Source organism: Prionailurus bengalensis, chromosome A2 (genome assembly GCF_016509475.1).
Source record: "Prionailurus bengalensis isolate Pbe53 chromosome A2, Fcat_Pben_1.1_paternal_pri, whole genome shotgun sequence".
Taxonomy (NCBI): domain Eukaryota; kingdom Metazoa; phylum Chordata; class Mammalia; order Carnivora; family Felidae; genus Prionailurus; species Prionailurus bengalensis.
Window position 1 is genome coordinate 142,792,715 of NC_057348.1, and position 24,547 is coordinate 142,817,261.

At 37.1% G+C, this 24,547-nt stretch overlaps 1 protein-coding gene across 3 annotated transcripts in view; it reads right to left on the bottom strand.

The window, feature by feature from the left end:
* GRM8 (glutamate metabotropic receptor 8) overlaps positions 1-24,547 on the bottom strand; it is a 774,850-nt gene that overhangs the window by 67,606 nt on the left and 682,697 nt on the right. For all 3 annotated transcript variants that reach the window (XM_043589415.1, XM_043589416.1, XM_043589417.1), the window contains exon 9: positions 13,271-14,206. In XM_043589415.1, coding sequence (XP_043445350.1) covers positions 13,271-14,206 — 936 coding nt within the window. The remainder of the gene's footprint in view (positions 1-13,270; positions 14,207-24,547) is intronic.

Here is a 24,547-nt window from a genome sequence, read left to right on the forward strand (position 1 = left end):
GTTGCAAAAATTCTTAACTTCTCTGCTTCTCTTAGAGATGAAAGGAGATCATTTATACATAAAGCGCTTAGCCTGGTTTTTGGCACATAGGAGGCATTCACCAAATAGCGATTGTTTCAAACATGATAAATTTGGGTTTTAGACATCTTAATTTCACAATTTGGGTTTTGGATTGCTTTCAGATTCTGGTTTGGGATTGTTTAATTTAACATTTGCGTGCATGTAAAAGAGCAGGCACTAAGAAAGCCGTTCAAAAACACGAGTGTAGCTTTTATAGCAGAAGCCATGTGAATGACGAGTGCTCCATGGGAATGGTGCCTGGGAGAAAGGCCAAAATCAGGGGCAAGTTGAGCAGAAGGAAGATGAGATCAAGGAGGCAAAGAAACACAAAGAGATTCCAAGCGATAGGGCTTCCCAGAGTGCAGGGGAGGGGATAGAACATCAGATGGTGGTATCATTGCAATCACAAATGTTTGCGTGCTCTCTCTATAAATGCGCTATAAAATAATAAGTGTGGTAGAAGTAGTTTGAGAGCTTTCTTTGGAGATATATTCTTTATGATGCTATGGTATGGACTGTCTCTAGTCATTGCTGTTTTTCTTGCCACCTTCTACACATATTTTTCTTTTTCATTCCAAATATAATTCTTGATTTCATGCTTTCAGTTCCTAACCAAATGTTCAATACATTGCAGTTTGATTGGACATCTTAACACGGGGAAAGTGTTGTGTTGAAGAAAGGACAGTGCTACGGTGATAAGCTGCTGATGTAAACACTTTATGGTTTTATGACAGGCTCACAATCCACCAATACTATTTTCAATTCAATTCAATTTGTGTGGATGAGAATTTTAGAGAAAAACAGCTGGTAGGAGAAACATACGACATTTAATCTTGCCTGAGAACATGAAATCTTCTACAAAGCTGTGTGTATATGGTGTGTGAAATCTGTGTGTTGGTATACACTCGCAAAGGTTATACTAGGAGCTGTATTCTACAGGATTTGGGCCAACGGACAGATGAAAACATTACAGTCCTTGGTACTTTTCTGGAGATAACTTGACTGAGCAAATAGTGAGTCTAAAATTCCAATGAGAACATTCAACTGATTGCAATTTTTGAACTAAGAAGATTTTTTTTTTCAAAATGAGAACAACCTCCAGTCATCCTTAACAAACAAACACACAAATAAACTTACAGTTAGTGGTGTAGGTTTTGATTGGTTCAAAATCACTCCCTGTGAACAAGATTTAGAACACTGCTGCAATGTAGAACCTTGCAGATTGCCACATGGATTCACCACATCACATTTTAGAATGATGTTAGAGAGAAAAAAATATAATTGAAATTTGGCTTCTTCAGATTTTTGTATGCAAGGTGCCCAAAGTTATACAAAAAGGGGATATACAGTAAAGGAAAAACTACTGACTGAATCTGGTCACAACCATGACAAACAGAAAATCAAAATTACCCTAAAATTTGCCCAAGATTACTGGAATATAAAAATCCATTTAGCACCCAAATTTACATAATGACAAAAGTGAAGATATATTTAAATTGATTAATAGTCATTTAGAAATGATTTAACTTTTATTTCTAACAAATTTGCTTTTTCATTTCAACTATCAAAATTCATTTGAATGTTGTAGCAGATTTGGTTACTGAAAATCATAGTCCACCAGAGATTTTTTTCCTTGTATCCTTACCTTTGCCTTTGTCCCCACAAACTGATTTTTTACCCAACTTCACTATTTTGGCCCAAATATCCTTCTCCATACTTGGTTAGATGCAGTCATTAGCAATCGAAAAGAATGGCTTTCTCTCCTTTAGCTCAGACCAGAGGAAAAACCACAGACTCTTGCTTTAAGTTTTTTTAGACAGAGTCCTACTGGCAGCCACAGAGAATGTTAGGAATCACAAGACCAAACAGTGCCAACGCTTCACCTCCTACTCTGTCTTCCTCCGTTCCCAATTCAATTGGAAATGAGTCTCTCCTATTTTCCCCTGCCACATGTCAAGCCCCCAATATATCTTGCCTAGATTTCTTCAATAATCTTGCTATTGTCTTTTCTCTTATCCTTGCACACTACAGTTCATCTGACTCACCACTGGGCAGACAAATCTCACAAAATGGAATTGTGCTGAGAATACATCCATGCTCAGAAACATTCAAATATACTTCAGTTCCTAGCAAATGCAGTACAAACTTGGCCTAAGTCCCACCACAAAATGGCTGCCAGTTATCTGATCGTATTTATGAGTAACAATATAATTTAGTGCCCAAAATACTTTTTCAGAGTAACAGGAGTGATATTAACAACAGGGCACGTTGGGATGGATAGGTCACCCACCTCTCCCTGTGACTATGGTGAACACTCCCTTCAGTCACAGGTTTTACACACAACCTGTTTCATTTCCACCTCCTTCATGCAGACTTTTTTGATCCCTCAAAAGGATATGCTATCTTCCTCCTTCTCTGTCTGTGGCCCCAAGACCTCAGAGTAGGCACTTTGCCTCAATTTATGTTATTCTGCCCTGTATTGGTCATCCATGTGCTTGGTTTGGCCCCCTTCTTGACCCTAAACAACTTGATAGCAAACTTCTTACTCATCTTTACTTTTCTTAAACACAAAGCAAAGGTCCCTTCATATAGCAGTTAACACATATTTGTAAGTCAATTTTTTTTAACATTTATTCACCTTTGAGAGACAGAGAGAGACAGAGCAAGTGGGAAAGTAGCAGAGAAAGAAGGAGACACAGAATCTGAAGCAGGATTCAGGCTCTGAGCTCTCAGCACAGAGCCTGATGCGGGGGCTCAAACCCACAAACCATGAGATCATGATCTGAGCCGAAGTCGGATGCTTAGCCGACTTAGCCACCCAGGCACTCCATTTAACAAATATTTCTAACCAAATGTAATCACTGACTGTAAACAAATATTTAAATTGTGGCCCTTAAAAAATATTTATTTAGTAATGGCATTACTAAATCCTAAAAAAGAGGGAATTTATAAACTGTGACGATCAAAAAAATCTCACGTGATTTTACAAATTCAAAATCCCTCACTCGTTTCTGCATCTGAAAGATTTTTCACAAAATACACATTACATACCAAAAGCCCCAATATGAGAATATGCATTCATGTTGTCTTAGAAAGGTTTTTCCTGAGACTTTCACTTAAACCTTTCTCTATGCAGTCAATTCTATGTTTATCAAGTACATTTATTAAATGAAATAAAATCTAAGTATTTCTCAAATAAAAACCCTCCATCACCCAACTTCCCATATCCTGATGCTATTCTAGAGAATTAACACATTTTAGGATGTTTTTTGTTTTGTTTTGTTTTGTTTTTTCTTGTGGTTTAAATCATGCACTTATCTCTTGGGTTATCAATTTGGATTGTATCTGTTGACTGCTCTCAGTAAAGGTGAGTGACTTAATATGCCTACACAACTTCTCTATTGCCCCTCTTTAGTCATCACCCAAGTTTTTAAAGTTGTGTTAATATTTTTAACTTAACAGGGCTTACACTGTTAATATTCACTTCCATATTTCTGTATTTCGTTTCCAGATTTCTTCTAACAAAGTAAGTGATTTTTGTATATGGCTACTGAATGTTATTCCCTTCAGATTCATCCAGGTAGCAAGACCGGGCTTGCAGAGAAGGAATAACCATAATTACTAAAACTCTTCCTTTTAAAGGGTAATTAGACACTAGGGTCCAATAGATCCTTTTATAATCCCTTTTTAAATACCTTCGTTTCTTCGAGGTTATATGAAATGCCACTGTTACTCATCTCATATCAGATATGCTTTTCTTATTTTGTTGGATAACATCTAGAATAATTCATATATGAGATATGTAGGCATCAGATTTTCTGAGCCACATACATTTTTAGCTTCACATTGATTGATAGTTTGGCTGGCTATACAATTGTAAGTTTAAAATACTTTCCCTTAGAAAGTCTTTGCTCATTGCCTTCTAGAATCCAGGGAGGCATATGAGGCCTGGTTTTCATATCTTGTATGTATCTTTTCTCCCTTCAAAAAGTTCTTAGAATTTTCCCTCAATTAATGCAATTTTACTGAGATGTGTGGGCCTTTCAATTTTAAAAATTGTCTTTCTTCAATTTGTGAAACTTCTAGTTTTTTATTTTATTTTATTTTATCTGGCCATTTCTTTCCTTTCTTTGTCTGTTTCTTCTTCTCAATGCTTATTAGATATATTTTAGAATCCTGCATCCATTCTCACAGTGTGCTTTTTAAAAAAATTTTTTTTAATGTTTATTTCTGAGACAGAGAGAGACAGAGCATGAGTGGGGGAGGGGCAGAGAGAGAGGGAGACACAGAATCAGAAGCAGGCTCCAGGCTCCGAGCTGTCAGCATGGAGCCCCACGCGGGGCTTGAACTCATGAACTATGAGATCATGACCTGAGCCGAAGTCGGCTGCTCAACGACTGAGCCGCCAAGGCACCCCACGGTGTGCTAACTTTTGCTCAGATTTCCTTTTTTCACTTTCCTCCTTTTCTTCTTGGTTCTTCCTCTGATTTCACCCTTCAGATCTCCACTCTTAACCCCAGCTATCGCGTATTTACATTCAACAGTTCAGCTTTTTATTTTCACATTCATATTTTAATTTCTAGGATCATGTTCTTATTTTCTGATTGATCTTTTCCACAGCAACCTATGCATGTGTGTATGTTCAATATTCTCTGGATTCTCTCTGGAACACTCATTAAAATTCTGTTGTTAAAAATTCTCTTGCGTTTTCTGAATTACCTCTGGTTTTGTTGTGTGTATGTGTGTGTTTGTATGTGTGTATGTGTCTTTTTAAACAACGACATTGGGTCTTCAGTTACCATGACACCTTGGCTGTTGTATGATTATGATGTAGGGCCAGGTTGGTTGGTAAGGATTATTGGTGGGGTCCATTTTCCTTGGATGGGAGGGCTGACCACACACCTGTGTACGTTGGTGACAGTTGTACCCAGCTGGCTTCTCTTGAAGATGCATGGATAAAGGCACACAAAAGGACCTACCACAGGAGGAACTTTATCTAAGAGCTGAGACCTTTATCATATCTCTATCTTGTATAGAAGATGTATTTCTTATTGCCCACCTGTTCATGTCTGTCTGAAATAAAGTTACTTCAAATTCTGCGTAGTTTCTTTCTCAGTACCTTATACCCACACAAGTAGACTAACATAATCCTACCGTCAGATAATTCCCATTCTTGAGAGTAGAATTCTCTAATACCTGTAATCTTTCTCCTTGTTAAATTGGAGCAAAAAGGAGGGGACTCCTGGGTGGCTCAGTCAGTTAAGCATCTGACCCTCGGTTTCAGCTCAGGGTTCATGAATTTGAGTCCTCATTAGGATTCTCTGTCTCCCTCTCTCTCTGCCCCTCCCTTGCTCACTTTCCAAAATCAATAAAATAAATAAATACATAAACATAAAAAAAATAAATAAACATTAAAATAAACAAAATAAACATTAAAAAAACTTTTTAAATGCTTATTTAAAATGTTGGTTTACAAAAAAAAACCTTTTTAAATGTTTATTTCTGAGACAGAGAGAGACAGAGCATGAGTGGGGGAGGGCAGAGAGAGAAGGAGACACAGAATCCTAAGCAGGCTCCAGGCTCTGAGCTGTCCGCACAGAGCCCGACACGGAGCTCGAACTCACAAGCCGTGAGATCATGACCTGACTGAAGTCGGTCGCCCAACCAACTGAGCCACCCAGGCACCCCAATAAATAAACATTTTTTAAAAGTTGGAACAGAAAGGGAAAGTGAGAAGCTCACTTGGACTAGCTATTTTGAAATGTAGCTTTTTAAATAATTTTGCTGATGGTCACTCCCATGCCCATGTCAGGTCTTTATGCTGACTCCAGGGTTAGAAATTATTTAGAACTGTCATGGTAAAAACCATTTGTGTCTCTTGGGTTGTGCTTTCCTTCTTTTAATTTCTCTATAAATCATACCCATTTGACTTTTGTTTTTCAGACTTTTCCCAAATTGTTCTACCTTATCTTGGCTCTAAAAATATAATGGCTTCTTCCCATTTTCTCTCTCTTTCCTGTCCTCTTTTTCTTCCTTTTTTTCTTTTTTCTTTTCTTTCATTCTTTTTTTCTTTCTTATTTTTTAAATTTCACTGTTGCCTTAGAGGGAAGGGATATATATGTTCATGCCAGCCCATATTGTGAACCAGAAGCCAGACTAAATTTCTTCTTTCATATTTCTTTTAATGATGCCAATAACTCTGCTTTGCATTTATTTTTGATAACCTGGAATTTATACTAATATTTGGTTAAATATTTTCTACACTTTTGGGGTGGGTGGTACTAACCCATATGATGCTGTATTTAGAGATTTAAAAAATAATTTCATAACATACAAATGTGATATGGTTACAGCCAAAAGGAACTATTTGCTTGCAATCTGCTCTCCCTGGCACCCTGTGTGCTCCATAAGATATAAGCAACTACTGAATCACGGAAAATGCAATCTGAAGTTATACAAGTAAATTAGTCACTGCATTCTGTACTATCAACAGTCTGGGGTATCATTAAAGTTCTGTCTATATAGAAGAAAAATTAAGTCTATTTGTATGGCATTCCCCCAGAACATTTCTGAAATAAGGTCATGGTCACTATGACTGAAAAAATTCACACTTTAGTCTTAATCAAATCTAGTAGTCTAGATTTTTAAACATATTAAGAAAGCTAAACCATTTTAATGAGATGAGTTAGCTGTAGGACTAAGTTCCCAGGTTGACTATCTAATTGTATAGTTGATTAAATTATTATAATTTGGGCATAGAAAATTCAAACCCTTTGCAAATTCAATTTCAATTAAAAAAAAAAAGATGAATGTGTAAATACCACAGTCTCACTAACAGCCAAATGTTTAAATTAAGTAGCCCGAGGCCTCACAGCATCCTCAGTAGGATCATGGAATCTAAGCAAGGTTCATTGAGCAAATATTTCTTTATGCTGTCAGATAAGATAGGCATCCCCAAAAGAATTGCCCTAAATGTGTAAGTTGGCAATTTTCTGCAGTGGTAATATGGAGCACAACCGGAAAAAAAGTAATAAGCCTGGCTAAGGCAGCCTTCTCTAGGAGAGCCACTTAACAGGCTTGCCTACGCTGTGCCCTAGAATCTTCTTATTTCATATTTTCCTTCTGTGTCTTCACAAGCATATCATTTTAACTGAGTGCGTAAATGAGATTACATAAATGTTTTCTTTTCTGGTTGCTTTTCCTTTTCCCTTTTCTATTCAGTTTTCCCCTTCTGGAGTTGACTGCAACTCTGGTTTGGTATGCTAGTGTGGTATGACTCATCTCGTCTGGACACAATCTTCCACCATACCTGAAATAGGTATCACGATAATAGATGCCATGAAACCGCAGCATCTATTTGAAGCCTTCAAAGGCATCTGCTTCAAATGACAGTACATTGACTAGGAAAGAAAAAATCTATCCTGTTTCCACTTCCTTCCTGTCGAAGGAAATGAAGCAATGCTGAGAGACAGGTGTGGCTGGAGAACTACTCTGGTCTGATCTATTCCAAAAATCACTTCCATCGTCGTTTAGGTGATATTGACAGTGTTCTCAGGCTCTTCTTTTCTCATCTCAACTTTTCCCTACAGCAGTAATTTTATCATTCTTTTCAGAACTACCTTTCACAACTCTTGTTAGAGTTACTCACTTTTCAAATTTAACATATTTCAGCAATTGATTTCTGATGACACTTTCCAGTATTTCTGGCTAAATATAGGAAGTCAGTTACGCATTGCCGCAGGAACAATCCTCTCTTCCCATTCGCTGGGTCCTACAGATCTTGTTGCCTTCTTTAATTTACTTAATATGGATGATATACACCCTGGTGTAAATCTCTAATATTTTATAAATTTTTTAACGTTTATTTATTTTTGAGACAGAGAGAGACAGAGCATGAACGGGGGAGGGGCAGAGAGAGAGGGAGACACAGAATCAGAAACAGGCTCCAGGCTCTGAGCCATCAGCCCAGAGCCTGACGCGGGGCTCGAACTCACAGACCGCGAGATCGTGACCTGGCTGAAGTCGGACGCTTAACCGACTGAGCCACCCAGGCGCCCCTCTAATATTTTAGAAAACACATGGAGTGGGGGTGCTGCACAGACATGGTCTAAAAGGCTGGAGAAATTGAGACAACTATCTGGATAAATATGAATGTATTCAGTCGTTAAACACATTTTTTTTGAGACTCTATGCTGGCCCAGTCCTCAACTAGGTGATGAGGATATAATGGTGAGCAAAACCAAATAAGATCCCTGTCCTCATAAATTATAGCCTAATAATAGTAACAGCCAACAAGGAATGAACTTATTACATGCTAAACACCTGTCATGACTCATATCATGTCATTCTCAGCAAAACTACCCTGAGGTATCTATTAGTACCAAAAAACACACCATAATGAGACAAAAGAAGCATTTGTTTTTATTGAAGTCACCCATCTTCCTGCCTTTTCTAGAGGATATGAGCTCAAGTCTGCTTGAGTTCGAGAGTAGGGCTGGGTACAGATGGCAAGTGACCGCTTTATATTGCTTTCCATGTGAATTTGTATTCTCCAGGAGAATTTATTACAACCTTCACAAGTATAGCCCTTGCCGACATTTTCCCAGCCAATTTAGCAGAGTCAGGATTTGAACCCAAATCCACCTTCTCCAGAGCTTAAGCTCTCCCTTACTCCCATTATCCATCTCTGTACCCCCCCACTCTTCTGCCCTTCAACAGACAGATGCAGTAAAAGAACGAGGGAAGGATGATAAGACAAAAGTATTTGATTAATTGCACCAAATCCCATTTGTTCTCTGTATTCTAGACAGAACTAAGACAACTATAATAATTCCTTTTTGCCTTTCTCCCTATGTATTTAGCAGCCCTATTTCAGAATAAGTGATGACAACATTTTTTAAAAGAAATGCATATGGCCCATCATTAGAATGAGAAAACTTGTTTTCCAGAAAAAAAAAAGTTGTTGTAATGGGGATCACAATAAGATGAAGATATAAGATTCCCATTGTATCACAGTCTAATTGAAATCATAAATAAGCATTACAGTATTATATTAGATAGCTATTGTGCAAGGCACTCTGTGGACACATTGAGTAGGCATTCACTGAGGAGGTACTACATGAAAGCCTCTATGTTAAGAGACATATTCACTCAGATATACATTAAATGGATACTCTTTCCCCTCAGGAATTTTTCAAGAATGACACCTGCAGGTGAGAGGAAGAAATAAAAGAGTGGGAGAGTGCTGAGGGAGGAGTCTAAGACAATTCCCAGGTTTCTGACTTGAGCTACTGGACCATGATGCACCAAGGGAAGAAAAGTTGCTTTAGCATATAGGGGTTGTTGAAATTTTTGAGTTTTGCTTTCTTTTCTGCTTTGAGGGTGTTTTGTTTGTTTTCCACCCAATGATCTGGTTGAAGCACTGTGCTCTTTGGAGCTTGGCAATGTCATAACCCTTGTCTGATTACCTTGGCTTTGTGAGTGCAATTAGAGGTGGTAAAATACGTATTCAAGAGATTTCTGCCATCCTAACAGCCCCTCACCATCCCTGAGGATTCTTTTCCTGTCTATTTCACTAATTCTATTTCATTATTTTTGTCTTTTCAGTACAATTATGAGAGTTTGCACGAGTCCATGACCATGCCTCAGTGTGTCAACCCTTCCTTCACACCACTTTTCTATAGGAAAAGAAAATTCCACTAGGAATTAGTGGAATGCAGCCATAGGTACAAATCTAATAAATGATGTCATTAATTTCTATTGGAAAAACATGATTCAACTTGATTTCAAAATCTGAAAAAAAAAGGTGGGGAAATTAAATGGTGTTTTATCATTGAATAAAGACTTACTTCACAGAGCTGTCTGTCTTTATGAATGCTAAAATGTACCTTTATAATTTGATTTTACCCAGGGGTTTTCCAAAACATCTGTCTAAATTATTCAACTAATTTTAGCTTTTATTCCTACTTCTGTTATAATTTCAGAGAGACCTGTATGGTTAGATGAGTTTTCTTTTGTAGATTACTCTAAGAAGCATAATTAAATGCATACCGAAAGAAATTCTGCTCTTCTGCTGTCTCCTGTGTTATGAATTCTGTGTCACTGACATACAGTTACAGGATGCATAGCTCTCTTGTTTGCTTTCTCATCTCGGATCTGACTCCTCACCATCTTCCCCTGCCCTTGAGCCTCATCTTCTCCTGCCTTTGAGCCTGGCACCTTGCTCGTGCTGGCAGGCATCAGGCAGGCATCGGCCGGGAGCCAGACTGAGCCTTACAAGGAAGGCTCGGGGAAGCGGACTGACACGGGCTCAATAATTAGCACAATACTGGACACAATGCTCAATAAGGATCTACTGAATTAATGGATGTGTGTACTGCCTGCTACAAACACTTCAAGCTGATAACGTGGGCTAATTGGCTGAGCATTAGAAATGAGAATGGAGGACTGACCAGCTCTTTGATCCTCCAACTCAATAACACTTATATAAAGCCTTTTTTTTTTTAGAGATAGAGAATTTTATTCACTTTTAATATCAGTGTCAACTATTTTAGCAACGTGAAAAAGAAATCTTCTCGTGCATTTTGTGTACTGTTTTGAATAGTAAAGATATTTTGACAGAGAATAGCAAGCAGGTAGCAAATTTTATGTGAAGGCTTAGGACGACACATAATTGTATTCTATAAAATACCTCAGTAGCCAAATCTTAGCTTCTTACAGCTCTTGATGCAGAGCCGGTCTAAATTCAGTAGCTCCTAAGACTGACTAAATAATCTAAGGACATTACAATGCTCTGAAGATTCCCACAATTTGTGTTTCTTACTGAGTTCTTCAGTCTTTTCCACATTCCATTATATCACGAAAACAAAATAAATCCACTTAACACATTTTCTAATTTGTCTCACAATGTGCTTCTCTGACTTCCTTTGATTCCACAAAGCTAAGAAAGAAAAAAATGAACTGTGTCTAGCATTCAGTCAGACCTCTGTAGGCATGGGAATGTCTGTCCCTGAAAACATACACACAAACTCCAGGTCTCAGACACGTGTTCAGCGGCAATTAGGGCGCGGTGGCACCAGCCGTCTCTCCCCGCCCTCGGCGTATTCTCCTGCCCATTTTACCCTGAAACTCTTCCTTCCTCCGGCACTGCTGCTGAGGGACAGCCCCAGTTTAGCAGGATTCTAGTTCGGAGAGACAATGGTCACCTTTTTTCGACTACCTTAAGAATGCTTATTCGTATAATGCATGCTTGCACTGCTGTGATGATACTATCTAATTGCTTAATGTCATACCATGATTTTGTTTATTCTAAAAGTTGAGGCACTGAAAGACTTATGCAAATAGACGTATCATCTTATTTGTATTTGTTCTACCCCCACTGCCCTTGAAAGTCACAATGTGAAAAGTAAGAGTAGAGGATCATTTATAAAATGTAAAGCAAGAGAGAGAAAAAGAAAAGGAAGTTAGATGTCAGAACTCAGGAGATTTTGTCTGGGTAAGTATTCATTACCCAGAAAGCAAAATAAACTACTTATGGCCCCTTTTCAGATAAAACAGTATATTTAAAAAGGCAGTCCTAGGTTCAAATACAAATACAAGTACCACTTAATGTTATTAATAATTCACCTAATGCAGACATTTCCAGACTCTGAAGAATATTGTTTTGCCCTGACTAGTTCAACTAACTATATCAAAACAGACCCAACAGACATTGAGAGATTTATTTTCCAGCTCATGAATTCTCTCCTAAGTCAAATTTACAAGTTTGATCCTAATAAATTCCTATCTACATATGTCAAAATATAATGTTTATTGGGTTTAGAGCGTCAAACTGCCTTACTTTATTTTCCTGCCATGTGCTTGGTCCTACATAAAATATTCATGGACTTCTATCAGACCATCTCACTCATGAAAGGTCACAGGTCTGGAACCCATGGTAAGTTTTTTCTATTCAGCAGCAAGTTTGCTGAAGTACATTTTTTTTTTTGTCCAAACATGGTTGAAAGCCACATTGATCTAGTAAGGGATGAATGCTCATACTAATGAGCTCTCTGTGCCCTTGTTGAGTACTTTTTCCTCTGAATTAGTTGGGATTTTAAGAGTCATGCATGACCTCACTTGGAATGTTAGAGACCAGGGAATGTAATTGCCCCCAGGATGCTTGATTTCCTCCTAACTTCTGATGACAGAGAGTGGAAGAATCTTTAAACCCTCATTCTGAGAGAATACCTTTTTCATATGCACATTAGGGCTGAAGGACTATTCATTCAGAAAGATAGCATTTGCCTTTGTTTTATAAAACAGCTTGTCTCCGTTAAACTACCCAAAGCTTGGAATTCATGTTTAACTTTAGTTCTCTGCTTTTCTGGACATAAACTACATGTATCCAGTTCAGCACGTATTCCCTTTCATATAGATGTTCTTTACTTGCAGTGACTTATGTGAGAAAGGTTAATTGGAGATTCGTGGCAAAAGAAAATTATTTTAAGAGATTTAATTGATCTTCACCTTCTGAAAAATTAGAAACTGCTTTTTGTAAAACTGCCCATTGCTATCTTTTTTAAAATCCTTCAACATCACCTTTCACATATGGAAAAGTGATAAGAATGGAGGCTGAAGGGAAGTAGCAAGATGGCACAGATCGAACTAAGCCATTTCAGCTTTTTTTTGTAGTGGTTGTTGCTCTACTATAAGCTCTGCCTCCATAGCTAAAACCATCATAATTATTAAGGAATAGCTGATTCCCAGAATCACAGTACAACCAGAAAAGGAGGCATTTGTCATGCAATGGGATATCTCTGGGATAGCTCATCCCTATGAATTATGTCTGACTTTCTTTTCTCCCATTCATTTTTAATTAACTTTAGGAAAAAAAAAAACCAGTCATCTTAGTAGATAACAGACCTGGGAAGAGAAACCCAGAAAGTAATGTGAGATCTTTCAGTTTTCAGTTCTGCCAAGGTGGACACATGAAAGCATTCTTCATGGAAAATCAACCTTAGTCAACACATATTCAAAGTTAAGTGACCTTGAGGGATTTCATAATTATATGTATATATGTATATATATATATATATGAATATAAGAATAAGAATAAAATAGACTGAATCATCTTGAGAGAATATAAGTAAGCCAAAAGAAAAGTGGGAAAGCATCCTAAAGAAAGAAGTTAAATCCATAGAAGGGTTGGCATATGCATTCTTGTACTTACCTTTTCTGCAGACTGGGCTGTACCAAAAAAGATGGGAATGAAAGCTAACCAAATGATGCAGGTGGTATACATGGTAAATCCAATAGGTTTGGCTTCATTGAAAGTCTCTGGGACACCTCTCGTTTTAATGGCATACACAGTACAAGTGACCATCAAGAGGATACTGTACCCCAGTGAACAAATGAGCGAGAGATCAGAAATGTCACACTTGAGCACTCCCCTGGCATTCTCTGGGTCTAGAGTCCGCTGTTCTCCATAGTCAATGATGATGTGGGGGGGGTCCACAACAAACCAGACACACACTCCCAGGAGCTGGACGGAGATGAGGCTGAAAGTGATCACCAGCTGGGATGCTGGACTAATAAACTTGGGCGCTGTGACCGATTTCTTGCCCTGCTCAAATATTCGGTGGATTCTGTTGGTTTTGGTAAGAAGGGCTGCATAGCTGAAACACATGCCAAGTCCTAGAAAGATCCGGCGGAAGGAACATATGATTGTATCTGGTGCTGCAATCATTAAAAAGGTGATTGAATAACAGAGAAAAATCCCTGTCAGGAGCACATAGCTAAGTTCTCGTCCCGAAGCCCTTACAATAGGTGTGTCATTATAGCGGACAAAGGTCACGATCACAAAGGTGGTGGCGATGATTCCCAGTATTGCAACGAACACAGGCACCACAGCCCAGGGAGAATGCCATTCTAGTTTGATGATGGGAATAAGCTGGCAGCCTGTGCGGTTGATGTTTGGTCTCTGATCCAAAGGGCAAAGTTCACAGGAGAGCTCATCCACCTGGTAGTTGTAACCTTCACAGCGCTCACAGTGCCAACAGCAAGGGACTCCTTTCACTGTTTTCTTCCTCTCCCCAGGCTTACAGGGCAGACTGCAGACAGACGCCGGGTGAGTGTGTTCTCTATTAGCCCACTGCATGGTTTCCACCTGTGGGGATAAAAAATTAATGAGCTTTCCATTTCCCCCCCCATTTATAATATCCTAATCCTAGCCACAGGTTTGTAATAAATCATTGAGTGCTGGCAGCGCAAATACAGTTTACCATAATAAGAGCCCCATTTCTTTCCCCAATATTGACTTTTTGAAAGTGTTAAATGATTGGGTCCAATAAATCATTCATATCATCAACTTGATGAGTGTCATTAGTTTCCATTTACCTCCTCAATGTTGACCAATCTGACATTCGTAGAAAGATTTATTGGCCCAAACAGTTTTGAAACTCAAGAAAGAAAGAAAGAAAGAAAGAAAGAGAGAGAGAGAGAGAAAGGGAAAGGAATAAAAAAGCCCCAATGGAAATAGGTTTTAGAGTTAATCACAAATATAAATGCCAGAGTCCCTGAAACACTGGCTTAGGATATAAACATACATATAAAAGAGTGATCCAAGGCTCTTCACCATATTTAGGGAAATTCAAATCACATTGTGTCAGTTTTGAAAGGAAATGGGAAAATTCACTACTTTAATCTCTGATAATCCTCATGTTCTCGTGGTGATAACTATATTAATGTTTTTGCCTCCATTTAAGCATGAAATAGACTTTTATTTCCCCCAGTTTTGCACTTCCACGCTGTGAAAAAGACCACGCTGAATGAGATAGCTTGATGGCAATGTTTCTAATCGAACAAAAGTAGTCTTATAAGTGGCTTAAAGCAGTGAAACTGGTATAAATGAGAAAGTCACCCTAAGGTGCTTAGTATCTACTCAGTCTTCAGGTTCCACCTTCCTCTTTTGGATTAAATCACAGAATACCTCTACTAAAATAAAATATTATTTTAAGGGTATTCTGCCAATCATTGACCTCTTCTTTGATTGTTTACTAAAGGCTCTGGACCCAGTTTCAACATGTATGGGGTAGGGAAGAGGAGGTTTCCCATACCACCAAGCAATCTTAGACCCCTGCCGGGCATCCTATAAGTTAACTCAATTCTGACACTAGCTATCGGGCAATAGCATCAGATCCCACAGGTTAAGGGCTCGGGCTGCAGGACTGCCCCCTCCACTTCAGATATCAGCTATAAGTCCAGGTTGTTACATGTGCAGATTCTGAAAGACCTATAGATTGAAGGTTCCAACAACACCGGCCTTGGGTTCAATTAGTGTTCCAGAGCAGCTCACAGAACTAGGACACACGTTACTTACTAGATTACCAGTTTATTATAAAAAGGATATACCTCAGGAACAGCCACATGGAAGAGATGCATAGCGGAAGGTGTGAAAAGGGCACAGAACTCCAATGCTTTCTGATTATGCCACTCCCCTCAAATCTCCACCTGTTCACCAACTTTTAAACTCTCTGAACTCCCACCTTTTGCGACTTGATGGAGACTTTATCACATAAGCATGATTAATTGAATTAGTGGCCATTGGCATCGATTCAACCTTTAGCCCCTCTCCCTTCCCAAAAGTCTGGCGTGGGACTGAAATTTCTAATCTCCTACTCACATGGTTGATTCCTCTGACAACCAGCCCCCAACGGTAGGTTATCTAGAGGGTTTCCAAAAGTCACCTCATCAACATAATTAAGACACCTTTATTGCTCTTATCACAGAAAATTCCAAAGGTTTTAGGAGTTTGTGTCAGGAATAAGGTCAAAGACCATATGTTTCTTATTATAAATCATAATACCACATTTACTTTATTAGAAACACAATCATTTTAGCAGGACACTAATAGTACACACTGGAATTATAGATCATAAGAGAGGACTTCTTACGAAAAGTAGCTACTATAAATGGTAAGTTCTATGAACAGTGATTGACACACAATTTGCCCTCAAATATTTGCTGAATTTGTGATAAAGAAGGTCAGTGTACAAAAGAAAACCAAAGGTCCCAAATGGCATCGTGTAGGTTAAAGCCCCAAGTCTTCAACTGGCGTTTACTACCTAGATCTAACTGCAGTTTCAACCTTCCCCAGTAATGTAGTCTTAACCAGGTCAGTCAGGAATTTTCTGATGGATGAAAGGAGTCTGCCAATGGGCCTTCTCCATTCCCCAAAGGAAGATGAGGTAATCTGAAAGATAAGACCTTCTCTTCCCCCTAAGGGAAGGTGACTTTGCCTGGAACAATCCTTTCTTTTCTTTTGCTTACAATTTTTTGCCTGACCCTCCTTCTGATATAAATCTTCCATTTTGCACAACTCCTTGGAACACACCTCTACTTGCTAGATGAGATGCTGCCTGATTCATGAATCATTGAATAAAGCCAATGAAATCTTCTAATTTACTCATCTGAATTTTGTTTGTTAACAATAGAAAGCACACCACAGCAGACCCCGGAGGAAGAAGGGGTCAACTTGATAGTACTGGGACCCAGTAACAGAAGGTTGCTCAAAGAAGCACAGAAATGGGAGCCCAAAGAACATTTAAAAAACAAAACAAAACAATACACAACTTATTTTCCCCAAGACCAGCTCTATTAACAACCCAAAAGAAGAATTACCATATCCTATGGTGGTCTGGCTCCAAAATGGCTCCCAATAATCTCACCTCCTAGAATTCGTGAACTCATGTATTTCCCCTCCAACTGTGAATAGGGTTGATTTATGTAAACAAAAGTACATACCAGAAATTATTACATGTGATTTCTGAGACTATTCTGAGATTTCTGATAATATTTCTGAAAAAATATTCTGGTTTCTGCCCTGCTGTCTCTTGGATCACTCACCCCAAGGGAAGAACCACAGTGTCATGAGAACTTCTCAAGAAGCCCAATGTAAAGAACTCAGGCCACCTGCCGACAACCGGCACCAACCTGTCATGCATGTGAGGGAACCACCTACAAAACAACCTGTCCGGCTGCACTCAAGCCTTCAGATGACTGCAGCCCCAGATGATACCTTGACTGCAACCTCATGAGAAATACTGAGCCAGAAACACTCAGCTAATAAGCTGCTTCTGAATAGATACTGTGTAAGATAACAAATGTTTTACTGCCTTAGGGTGTTAAATTTTATAGTTATTTGTTACACAGCAATAGAAAACTAATACTACTCAAAATAAGCTTACCCCCCCATTCTGTGACCACCACCAGTGTAACGTTCTATTGAAATTCTACTCAGAAGGCAGTGACGCCTGTCATTTACCAAAAATATGCCCCAAACTGGCTCATTTTGGCAATATAATTTCATCACCTTATGGTTCCCTCTCTTTGGGAACATGCAACTGAGACTATTCTCATGAATAGATCTATCACTTAAGGATGTTTTCTTTTCTTGAATGTGGGGTGAGTGATTGAGGATAGAGAGCTATAATCTCCAAGCTCAATACTTGCAGAGGTTGATTTATGTAAACAATAGTACATACCAGAAACGATTACATGTAATTTCTGAGATGAGGCCATAAACAGTATCTTGGCTTCTGCCTTACTCGAGGTGGAATAGAAAATTCATGCCTGTTTAATTTCAAATGTTCTCCTTTGAGAAAATAGTGGTACTTGATGTGTCATAAGGGCACTCAAAACCATTAGCTCTTACCCTGTCTTTTCACCACAAAGGTAAAGCAATCTATCACAACCCAGCTAATTTTCTATTAGGTTTTAAAGATTTAGAAAAGCTATTTTATTTATGTATAGAATTCCATTAGGGAAGGAAAAAAAGTTAAATTGGAAACATACAGTGGTTTCTCTTGAAAATATTGAGAAAAATGAAATGCTCCACAGAATGGCAAAAGTATTGATTTTATACCCTAATGGACTCCTAAAAGATAATAAAATACTTTTGTGAAGGTTATATTTCAAAGCTAATTATTGTAAAACCCAAATTGCATTTTGTTTGGGGTTTCTATAGACATATGAGGTTATTGAAGAAAAAAAGGAAGCCAAATATCTCAAAAACATTAAACTTCAAGACTGGTAGAGACTTTAAAGGTCAGCTTTCTAACCACATGTATAATTCTTTAATTCTTAATACATTTCATTTTCCACAAGGAAATAAGATTTGTTAACAAAGAGATACACTTATATAAGATAAGCCTCAATACATAGGATAAATATTTATCATTATGAGCCAAATATTAAATTTTCCATGATCAATTTCTGTGTACTGAACGAATAGAAAATTATTTTTCATAAATAAAAAATAAAGTTATAAGATAATGGGAAATACTGCAATACTTTAAATAGTTAAGAATTTTAAGAAAAACACCCACAGTCAAACACTACATATGACTTTTCTTAATATAGTAATTATATTTTTGTAATTATATATTATATTTATTTTATATAATTATATATTAATTATATTATATATCATAATTATAATATAATTAATATATAATACAATTATATATTAATTATATTTTTGTAAACGTGATACATACACATGACTCCATTTTCATCAAGTAATCTATTTATATATAACTGCACTGTGTTTTGATGCCATAGTTGAAGTCTGGGAACCAACCAATACCTCAGGGAAGGATAAATAGCAAATAGTTGAATCATGATCTTATAAATACTTTAATATTTGAGATAAATAATTTATTTTGCATATGTTAAACAGTGATTAAAAACAATACTACTAATTTACTGAGAGTAAATTAAACAACCTCTAATTTTCACAGCTGTACTATAAAGCATAAATAAAGATCATTCAGCCCTTTTGCGCAACTTTATTAACAGATTATACCATCTTTCTTATGAGTGTCCATGCATTTTTAAAATTTGTCTTCCTTCTCTTTGACATTATTCTGATATTAGATTAGGGTTTCTTTCTAAAATATATAGTCTAACAAATGGATGATAGTTATATAGACAGACCTCTGGGGACAAAACCATAACCCATTCCTGTCTTGACAATGTTTACCAACAGTGATTCATTCTGTACGTTCCAAGCCAGTACATCTCATAGAATATGAGCCATCAACTGGTTTCTGCTGTCAAATCCAATTATTACTGCAGACAAATACACCAACAGCCAAAAACCCAAAACTTTCTGAGTGTGTTTCTTCTTCTTTTTTTAGAGAGAGATAAAGAGTGCAGGTAGGGTAGGGGCAGAGGAAGAGGAAGAGGGAGAGAGAGAATAATCTCAAGCAGGCTCCATGCTCAGCACAGAGCCCGCCACGGGGCTCTATCTCACGACTGTGAGATCATGACCTGAGCTGAAATCAAGAGTCAGATGCTCAACTGACTGAGCTACCCAGGCACCCCTTGTGCTTCTATTTTTTAACCTTTAATCTTTTCAGACCAATCAACCTAGAGTAATTATTCATAAATTCTTTAAATAGACATTATTTTTTCAGAACAATTTTCTTCTGTGTAGTTTTAGTATCTCTCGAAAAACAAAAAGACTATGTTTCCAAATTAAAGGCTCCATTATAATTAATAATTTCCAGTATTCATTATAAAATCCTTACTCAATATACCTCTATTATAGTATTTTCCCCATATTTTAAGTGGTATCTTCACTGATGTGATTACTATACATGTGGGAACATTTTAAATACTAACAGATAACTGATATAACCAGTCATACCATTCTGAATTACCTCTTTTCCTTTTGCTCTATACATAAGCACATTATCGATAATCATTTTGGTGACTAGTTTGCCACCCCAGTATTCAAACACCCAACTCTTCATATGACTTTATGTCATATCTGCAAATATTTCCAGTGAAACTGGGCATTTTAAAAAAGCTTTAATTACTAATTTCCACATAATCTGTAGCTTTAACAAGTGCACTAAATAGCCTAAGTATTTAAAATGTCAAACTTTCGTGTGTTTTGTGAATCATGATTCACATATGAGTGAATACATGTTCCATAGTTAACCTGATAATACAACTCAAAATAAGGTTTCTCAGTATATTGGTATATATATTAATACATGAATATATATTGCTTCCTTAATATTCATCCATTTCCTTTGGGTCACACATAGCTTTCTACTCATTTTCAAAGTGGTGAGTACTATTAGGGTCCTTTGAAAATCCAATACTTACATGTGAGACAATCCGTATATTAAAGTGATGATTTTATATAATATTACATATCCATATAACTTTTAAAAATGCAGACTTCTCAGGGCACCTGGGTGGCTCAGTTGGTTAAGCAACGGACTTAGGCTCAGGTCATGGTCTTGTGGTTTGTGGATTTGAGCCCTGCGTCAGGCTCTGTGCTGATGGCTCAAATCCCGGAGCCTACTTTGGATTCTGTGTCTCCCTCTCTCTCTGCCCCTCCTCCGCTCATGATCTCTCTCTCTCTCTCTCTCTCAAAAATAAATAAACATTTAAAAATGCAGATTTATCCTATTTAGAAGGACAATTTAAAATAAAGTTCATAAAATTTTATCATCAAAAAAGTAAAATACTTCAGAATAAGCAAGTAAAGTGCAAACTTTTTTTCACCAAAACCTATAAAATATCATTTTAAAAAATGAAAGAAGACCTAAATAAGTGAAAAGAAACCCCATGTTCATGGATAAGATGCTAAGACAGAAACATTCCCTAAACATTAATTGACAGATCCAACATGATCTCTATCAAAATCCCATCTGGCCTCTGCAGAAATTGACAAGCTGATCCTAAAATCCATTCGGAAATGTCAGGGACCCAGAATAGACAAAGCAATCTTGACAGTGAAAAATAAAGTTGGAGAATTCACACTTCCTGATTTTAAAACTTACTACCAAGCTACAGTAATCAAGACAGCATGATACTGGCATAAAGATGGACCAATCAATGAAATAAAATTAAGGACCCAGAAATAATGTCTCACATGTATGGGCAATTGATTGTTAACAAAGATGCCAAGAAAATTCAATGAGGAAAAATAGTCTTTTCAACAAAAGGTGCTGGGACAAGACATGACACCAAAACCTTAAGAAACAAAATAGAAATAGATGAATTGGACTTTATCAATAGTAAGTCCTTTTGTGATTCAAAAGATGCCTTTATGAGAGTGAAAAGACAACCCACAGAGTGGGCAATATTATTTCCAAATTGTGTATCTGATAAGAACATATATATATCATGAGATGAAATTTAAATTTTACTTTTTTTTTAAAGCATCTGAGTATATATTGAATTTTTTCAAATTCTTAAATTCCAGTTAGTTAACATATAGTGTAATATTTGTTTTAGGAGTAGAATTTAGTGATTCATGGGACGCCAGGATGGCTCAGTTGGTTAAGTGTCTGACTTCAGCTCAGGTCGTGATCTCATGGTTCATGGGTTCGAGCCCTGCGTTGGGCTCTGTGCTGACAGTGTGGAGCCTGGAGCCTGCTTTGGATTCTGTCTCCCTCTCTCTCTGCCTCACCCACCTCTCACTCTGTCTCTGAGCTCTCAAAAATAAAGAAACATTAAAAAAATTAAAAAAAAAAGAATTTAGTGATTCATCACTTACATGTAACACCCAGTACTCATCACAAGTGTCCTCTTTAATACTTATCACCCATATATTTTTATAGACCACATATATATATGTGTGTATATATATATATATGTATATATATATATACATATATATTAAAAACTCTTAGAATTAAACAGTTAAAAGACAAATAATCCAAACAAAAATGAGTTAAAGAATTGAAGAGACATTTCTCCAAAGAAGATGTATGAATGGCCAATATGCATATGAAAAGCACCCAACATCATTAGTCATCAGGGAAATGCAAATACAACCAAAGGATCCACTAGGATGGTTATAATAAAAAGTGCAGACAGTATCAAGTGTTATTGAAGATGTGAAAAAATTAAAACCCTTTACATTGCTTATGGGAATTTAAAATGGTTCAGTTATTTTGGAAAACAGTTTGGCAGTTCCTTGAAAAGTTAAACATAGAGTTGCCATATGACCCAGCAATTCTACTTCTAAACAATTCCAATCCAAGAAAACTGAAGGCATATGTTCGCATAAAAATCTATATAAGAATGTTCAGGGTAGCATTATTATAATAGCCAAAAAGCAGAAACAACCCAAATGTCCATAAACTGATGAATGGATAAACAAAATGTGCTATATCTATACAACCAAATATTAAAAATAAAAAAGGAATACAGTATAAAAAAAATAAAAAGAATAAAGTACTAATATAGGCTATAAAATGGATGAACACTGAAAATATGTTAAGTGAGAAAAATTAACGACAAAGACCACCTATTGTGTGATTTTACTTTATAGGAAATGTCCAGAAGAGGCAAATCCCTAGACAGACAATAGACTGATGACTGCCAGGGGTTAAAGGGAGAAGGGAACAGAGTGAGTGCTCAAGGGTACAGAATTTCTTGGGTGGTGATGGAAGTGGCTAAAATTAGGTAGTGGTGATAGATGCACAACTCTGTGAATATACTGAAAAATACTGAATTATGCACTTTAAAAGGATACATTTCATAGCCTGTGAGTGATCTCGGTAAAGCTGTTATTTTTAAAAATATGCAAATTATTTAACTTGATACATTCAGGTACTATTAATGCTGGGTATTATTTGTTGCATAAAAAAACATGTTGCAGATTCACTCTGTTTGAGACACAGGTTCAATGTGGGGATCTACCAGTGACAAGGACATGGTCCCCGACCTCCAGAGACAGTGTAGGTAGGGAAAGAGATACACAAAGAGCAAGTCACAGCTCCATATGAGACTCCCTAAAAAGGGGTGAGGAAATGGTGCTGCTAGAAGAGCATCCTGCAGGGTCAGAAAGAAAGAAAAAGGTCATTAAGACCCAGGGGCAAGAAGTCACATCAATCGGAGAAACTAAAGGTACAAAAAATGTCAAGCATGTAGATTAAAGCATGGGGTGGAGTGGCAAAGAAGATGTGAGATCATGAAGGACATGAGCCACCAAGAAGAGTTTGGATGCTATCTTACAGGTGGTCAAGGGATCCTTTGGAGGATTCTATCAAAGACAGGGGTAGTGAGTTTCATTGTTTAGAAGAATCGTGGGCTGCAGGGTGGAGGGAAGACTGATGGAGTCCAGGACTCGAGACAGACCAGTCACACTGAGGCTGCTGCAGAATTCCAGGTGACAGGTGGGGGCAACAGGAATCTGAGGGTGCAGAGTGGCCAGGAAGGGCTCTGTAAGCAGGTTTTCAGACTTTACTCTCCAGGCCATAGACAGCGATTAAAGGATTTTAAGCAAATAATGGCATATATATATACACACACACATATATATGTATATATATATATTTATATATATTATATTTGTATGGCATTATATACATTATATACATATCTAATGTATATACATATATAATGTATATGTATATAATATATACATAATGTATATGTATATAATGTATATACACATTATATATATCATATATATGTATATGTACATATATATGTATATAATGTATATATGTTATATACATTATATGCATATATACATATATATATATTTATATATATTATATTTGTATGGCATTATATACATACATATATGGCATCCAGACACCCAATTTGAGAGTCATTCTTAGCAGTCTCTGGTGTGTGTGTGTATATATATATATATATATATATATATATATATATATGGCATTATATACATACATATATGGCATCCAGACACCCAATTTGAAAGTCATTCTTACTATTCACTGATATATATATATATATATGTATTTATATATTTATATTTATATGGCATTATATACATACATATATTATATGGCATCCAGGCATCTAATTTAAGAGTCATTCTTAGCATTCGCTGACTCCCACCCCTCATGTCTAATCAATCACCAGCCACAGGGCCTTGCATGATCTTGCCCCTAACTCCCAGGTAATGACTGACCATTACGTATCAATCCTCCCGACTCCCCTATTACACATTCACACAGCATCTTGTAGTCTCCTTCAGTGGAAGCTTATAGTATGTAATTATGTATTTATTTGTTTGGTTTTCTTTTTATTTAAATAAGTGGTTTTATAAATGTTAGGTTATGTTCCTCAGAATCGCTTAAGGGGTTTACTTAAAATATGGATCCCCGGGCCCCAGTTCTTAAAGATTACAATTCAGTAAGTCTGGGAAGGAACCTCAGGTTGGGATTTTTAAAAGCCCTTCTTCCTGTGATTCTGACAGATGTAATTAGTAAACCATACTTTGCTAAGCAGTAATTTAAAATTTATTTTCCTCAGAAGAGTAAGAGCCAAGTCTGTTTTTCTACTGTTGCATCTCAGAGCCAATTGTGGTGACTAACTCCCAATAGGTATGAAAAAATATAGTTGAGTGAAGGAAGAAGGAACGAAAGAATGAGCAGGTGATGGTCCCTTTCATTGAATAGGGGCATCCAAGGGAATGACTGGTTTTAAAAGGTAGATCATGACT